Consider the following 6,470-nt stretch of genomic DNA (forward strand, 5'->3'; position numbering starts at 1 on the left):
CGGATGCACTTCGATCGGCATCAAGATACAGAAGAATAAGACCTTAGAGAGAAATAATAATAATGTATTGCTTTAGAATGCGTGTTACAATCTATTAAATAAATTATCAAACCCTCATTTATATAGTAGAGTAGTCCTACTTTAGGTACAATTCTATAAAAGGTAAAAATCTCGTTATTTGCTGATTGACGGTTCCTTTCTGATACGCGTCGAGATTTCCGCCGTAATATCTGAGCCATCGTGGATATTCGGTCTTCAGTTGTTTATGCTAACAATGTTTCTTCGAGCTCGTTCGGGGATAGGGTCGACTCCGGAATCACAGACTCAATATTCTCGAAGGTAGGCGTTCTGAGCTCGGGTTCTAGCTCGGTGGGACTTGGGGCCAATCTTCAGTCCTTGATTGTCATGTTTCGGGCCTAACCTACCATGTCGTAGGCGAGCTCGATTTAGATCGTATAAAAAAAATATCTACTAATCTTTTGCTAATACGATCAGCACTAGATGTTAATATAGTTTAGTTGCAGATTTCGTCCGTTGCTAAAAACCACTATTTTTTAGTCATGAAGGGTAGAATTCAATATTATGTTGATAAAAAGATTCTCTTGCTCGTTTCCATAATTCACCCAGAGAATCCCTCAGTGATCTTAACTCGTAATTAATTAATATACAAAAACCAATTCCTGCATTATTTTTAAACTTCTCCTCTTTATTAATTTAACTATGAAACGATGCTCTTAAACACCAGTATATAGAAAAGTGGAAAGGTAAGAGGGCAAAAACTAAAGCTAAAATTTCATAAATCTGTGGAAAGAAAAACTTTAGTACTGGACTTATTTCCCTCCCCTCCCTCCAGCGTTTAGGACCGATTCAGGTCTTGGAATATTTGAAAGTTCTCTTACAAACAACAACAACAATAACAACAACCCAGTAAAATTCCACTAGTGGGGTCTAGGGAGGGTAGTGTGTACGCAGACCTTACCCCTACCCCGAGGGAGTAGATAGGTTGTTTATGAAAGACCCTTGGCTCAAGAATACAAAAAGACAAAAAGACAAAAAGAGACAATATTAGTATCACCCCATAAATTATAAGAAAAGTAACAACAACATGGGAACAAGAAGATAGATGCAAAGCAAAAGCGATAGCCAGTAAATAGACCCGACACTATGAGAAATGAAAAAGTAGTAAGACACAATATTGCCACTCACGACAAAAACCCTACCAGACTAGCCTCACAAAGGTACGAAGAAAGTAAAGACTCAACTACCTCCTAGCCTTCAACCCTAATCCTTGACCTCCACAAATTCCTATCAAGGGTCATGTCCTCGGAGATCTGAAGCCTCGCCATGTCCTGCCTAATCACCTCTTCCCAATACTTCTTAGGCTGCCCTCTACCTCTTCTCATGCCCTCCACAACCAGCCGCTCGCACCTCCTTACCAGAGCATCCGGGCTTCTCCTATGTATATGCCCGAACCATCTGAGCCTCGCTTCCCGCATCTTGTTATCAATGGGCGCAAAACACACCCTCGCCCGAATATCATCATTCCTAATATTGTCCATCCTAGTGTACCCGCACATCCACCTCAACATCCTTATTTCTGTTACTTTCATCTTCTGGATATACGAGTTTTTAACAGGCCAATACTCAGCCCCATACAACAAGGTCGGTCTAACCACCGATTTATAAAACTTACCTTTGAGTATCGGTGGCTCTCTCTTGTCACATAGGACTCCAGATGCTAGCCTCCACTTCATCCACCCCACCCCCAATACGGTGTGTGACATCCTTGTCGATCACCCCTCCCCCTGGATAACCGACCTAAGGTACTTGAAACTGTCTATACTTGGGACGACCTGTGATCCAAGCCACACATCCACGCCCACTTATACTCCAGGTATTCCGTCTTCGTCCTACTCAGCTTGAAACCCTTAGACTTAAGAGCTTGTGTCCAAACCTCCAGCTTCTCGTTAATGCCGGCTCGCAACTCATCAATCAGAACTATGTCATCAGGGAATAGCATATACCATGGCACCTCCCCTTGAATATGGTATGTTAACGCGTCGATCACCAGGTCAAACAAGAATGGACTAAGCGCAGAACCTTGGTGTAACCCCATAACAACCAAAAAATCTTCAGAGTCATCTCATACTGTCCTAACTCGAGTCTTACCCCTTTCATACATGTCCTTAATCGCCCTAATATAGGCAACCGGCACACATTTTGCCTCCAAGCAACTCCAGAGAACTTCTCTAGGAACCTTGTCATACGCTTTCTCTAGGTCAATAAACACCATGTGCAGGTCCTTCTTCCTTTCCCTATACTATTCCACCAACCGTCTAACAAGGTGTATAGGTTCCGTAATAGAACAACCTGGCATGAACCCGAACTGGTTGTCTGATATTGACACTCCTCCTCGCCATCGCTTCAACCACTCTCTCCCAAATTTTCATGGTATGACTCAGTAATTTGATACCCCTATAATTGTTACAACTCTGGATATCGTCTTTGTTCTTATACAATGACACCACTGTACTCCACCTCCACTCATCCAGCATCTTCTTCATCCTAAAAATAACATTAAACAGCATAGTCAGCCACTTCAAGCCTGCTTTACCCCGACGCTCTACCCCTACTCATCTTACTCATAGCTCCCACGACCTCCTCAACCTCGATGGGCCTGCAGTCCCCACAGTCACGATGACTCCCGGAATGCTCCAGTTCACCTAGAACAACATCCTGATCCCCTCCTTCATTTAGAAGTTTATAAAAATAAGTATGACATCTCCTCTTAATTTGGGCATCCTCCATCAATACTCTACCATCGTCGTCCTTGATGAATCTCACTTGGTCCAAATCCCGAGCCTTCCTCTCTCTAGTCTTGGCCATTCGGAATAACTTCTTCTCATTGCCTTTTCCCCCCAGTTCCTCATACATATGACCATAAGCCACAGTCTTAGCCTCTGAGATCGCCAACTTAGCTTCCTTCCTAGCTACCTTATACCTTTCCAAGCACGCTCGCCTCTCTTCCTCACCTATCTCCCTACTAACTTCAGGTATGCCACCTTCTTCGCTTCCACTTTACCTTGGACCACTTTATTCCACCACCAGTATCATTTGTACCCGCCAAAGACTCCCGCTGAGATCCCTAACACCTCTCTTGCAACCTCCCTTATACAGCCAGTTGTCGTCGACCACATAATGCTCGCGTCGCCACTGCTCCTCCAGGCTCCCACAGTCGATAACCTCCCCTCTAACTCTTGGGTTTTATCCTTGGTCAATGCTCCCCACATGATTTTCGGTCTTCCTCGAGCATACCTTTTCCTCCTATTTAACATAATACCAACGTCCATCACTAAAAGCCTATGTTGCGTCGCGAGTACCTTACCCGGAATAACCTTGCAAGCCTTGCACAGCCCTCTGTCACACCTCCTGAGGAGGAGATAGTCGATCTGAATCTTTGCCACCGTATTTTAAAAGTAACCAAATGCTCATATCTTTTTGGAAAGCTGGAGTTCTCAATCACCAACCCAAAATCCTTAGCGAAGTCCAACAGTGAGGTACCTCCTCCGTTCCTCTCCCCAAAACCGAATCCTCCACCCACCTACTTTATGTTTAATAATAAATATGTAACAACCCGACCGGTCATTTTGAGAGTGGTAGCCTCATTCCCCCCATTTACTGCTCAATTTATGCTTTACAGTTGTTATGTGACTTGCCGGGGTGATTAGTTTGGGTCCGGTGAGCTTTTAGGAATGAATTGGAACACTTAGTTCCAAGGTTTAAAGTTTAAGTTGAAATAGTGACCGGATGTCGACTTATGTGTAAACGACCCTGGAATAGAGTTTTGATGATTCCAATAGCTCCGTATGGTGATTTTGGACTTAGGAGCGTATCCAGAATTTTATTTGGAAGTCTGTAGTTAAATTAGGCTTGAAATGGCTAAAATAGGAATTTAAGTTTGGAAGTTTGACCGGGGAGTTGACTGTTTGATATTGGGGTCGAAATCCAGTTCTGAAATTTTTCATAGCTCCATTATGTCATTTATGACTTGTGTGCAAAATTTGAGGTCAATCGAATTAGGGTATCGAATGTAGAAGTTGGAAATTCTTAAGTTCCTTAAGCTTGAATTAGGGTATGATTCGTGGTTTTAGCATTGTTTGATGTGATTTGAGGTTTCAACTAAGTTCGTATGATGTTTTAGGCCTTGTTGGTGTATTTGGTTGAGGTCCCGAGGGCCTCGGGTGAGTTTCGGATGCCTAACGAATCAAATTTTGGACTTTAACAACTGCTGAAATTTTTCTGCTGAAAACGGGGGCAGAAATGGGGGGCAGCGATCGAGGGCAGCGATCGGGGGCAGCGATCGAGGGCAGCGCCTCGACTGAAACTTTAAGTTATAAAAAGGGAACTTCGTCCCATTTTCTATTCGTGACAAACTAGAGCTTGGAGAGAGGCGATTTTTGAGAGATTTTCAAGGAAAAATATCGGAGTAAGTGATTCTAACTCAGATTTGATCAATATGCACGAGTATATCATTATTTTCATCATTTAATTAGTGTTTTGAGATGGAAATTTGGGAAAATTGTAGAAATCTCATAAAATGAATTTTTGAGATTTCGATGTCGATTGGGAGTCAGATTTGAGTGATACTAGTATGGTTGGACTCGTAATTGAATGGTTTATCGGATTTTGTGAGTTTCGTTGGATTCCGAGATATGGCCCCCACGGGCAATTTTTGGGTTAAATTTCGGATTTTTTTAGAAAAATTATATTTTCTTATGAAATTTATTCCTATAATTAGTATTGATTGAATCAAATCAATTATGATTAAATTCGAGCCGATCAGAGTCGAAAAATCGAGGAAAAGGTATACTACTTGACTGATTGAGCGTGGTTTGAGGTAAGTGACTTGTCTAACCTTGTGTGGGGGAAATTCCCCTTAGGATTGGTATTGATATGAAAATGTCTATGTATTAAAAGTCGTGTACACGAGGTGACGAGTGTGTACACGGGCTAAATATGGAAGATTATGTCTTAAAATTGTGTAGAGCACTGCTTCATATCAATTAAATTATTTTATTCTGTTATATTCATCATCATTAATATATTTTCGTATTTTAAATTTGTCTGACCTATTCCTTCTAAGTATTTTACATGTTTAGTTGAAACTCTGTTTCTTTTGTTCTGTGCATTATTTGAAGGTTGGATTTCTTAATTTAAATATTATTAAAAATAAAGTATTTTACATTTTAAAAAAATTGATGTTAAGTCAAGATGTTAAATTTGTGGAATATTACTTTTGCAGAATATTTTGTGAAGATATTTGTATTCATTGTGATTGAGCTGTGAGCTCCGTATTGTGAAAATAATGGATATTATTTTGGTGAATATTTTGTGAAGATTTTTGTATTCATTGTGATTGAGCCGTGAGCTCCGTATTTGAAAATAATGGATATTATTTTGCTGAATATTTTGTGAGACTTTGTACTCATTGTGATTGAGCCGTGAGCTCCTTATTGTGAAAAATATTCTTGTTGTTGATTTAAGTTGGCAAGTTGAAATATTTGGGCACTTGAGGTGCAAATTGTGATATATTGTGATATTGATACGCATGCGGTGGTATAAGGTTTGGGTGTTGAAACGCATGCAGTGAGATAAGGGTGGCTTGATATGTGTGGCTAGTAGGGGAACTACTAGAAGTCATGCGGTGTGATAAAGGTGGCTAAAACGCGGGATGCTATTTCGAAAATATGTTTTCTTTAAAATAAAATGTGAGCCTACAGTGATATAAGGAAATGAGATATTGTGAATTTATTTACGATTTGGGACTACGAGGCGGTACCTCGGGAGTGCCCTTGTTGATATTTCTTTATGGATGCATTGCCTTTGGTTATTTTTGGTGTTTTCCTTAAAGTTGTAAATTTCTGTTTCCCTTCCGCGAGGTGTTAATTGTCCTTATTCTGTGTAGTTAAATTGTGACATACTACTTACTTGATTTATCCCTATTGCCATTATTGTTATTATATTGTTAAACTTTTTTACCATGCCATTATTTATTCTCCAGTAGGGCCTGACCTGACCTCGTCACTACTCTACCGAGGTTAGGCTTGGCACTTACTGGGTACCGCTGTGGTGTACTCATACTACGCTTCTGCACATCTTTTTGTGCAGATCCAGGTACATCTTATCAGACCAGGCATCAGTTAATTAGTCGTACGAGGAGACTTCGAGGTATATCTGTCGCGTCCGCAGACTTTGGAGTCCCCTTCTATCTTATTATGTTGTATTTCTTATTTCCTTTAGACTCTGATGTATAGAGACATTGAGAATAAATTCTTAGAAGCATGTAACTTATTCCTACCGAGTTTTGGGAGTTGAAATTATTAAATTTGCAATTCTTATTTGTTGAACTGTTAAGGATTAAATTTCAATTTATATTCAGTTATTCCGCATTGATAGGCTTACCTAGGTGC

General features: G+C 40.5%; 1 protein-coding gene across 1 annotated transcript; it reads right to left on the minus strand.

Moving 5' to 3' along the window:
- Positions 1-2,143: 2,143 nt before the first annotated feature.
- LOC138897024 (uncharacterized) lies at positions 2,144-3,350 on the minus strand. Its single transcript, XM_070182978.1, has 4 exons — positions 3,121-3,350; positions 2,615-3,076; positions 2,371-2,565; positions 2,144-2,315 (listed from the first exon to the last, which is right to left on the minus strand). The coding sequence occupies exons 1-4, from the start codon at positions 3,348-3,350 to the stop codon at positions 2,144-2,146; spliced, it is 1,059 nt and encodes a 352-aa protein (XP_070039079.1).
- Between the last annotated feature and the right edge of the window lie 3,120 nt (positions 3,351-6,470).

Source organism: Nicotiana tomentosiformis, chromosome 8 (assembly GCF_000390325.3).
Source record: "Nicotiana tomentosiformis chromosome 8, ASM39032v3, whole genome shotgun sequence".
NCBI classification, from domain to species: domain Eukaryota; kingdom Viridiplantae; phylum Streptophyta; class Magnoliopsida; order Solanales; family Solanaceae; genus Nicotiana; species Nicotiana tomentosiformis.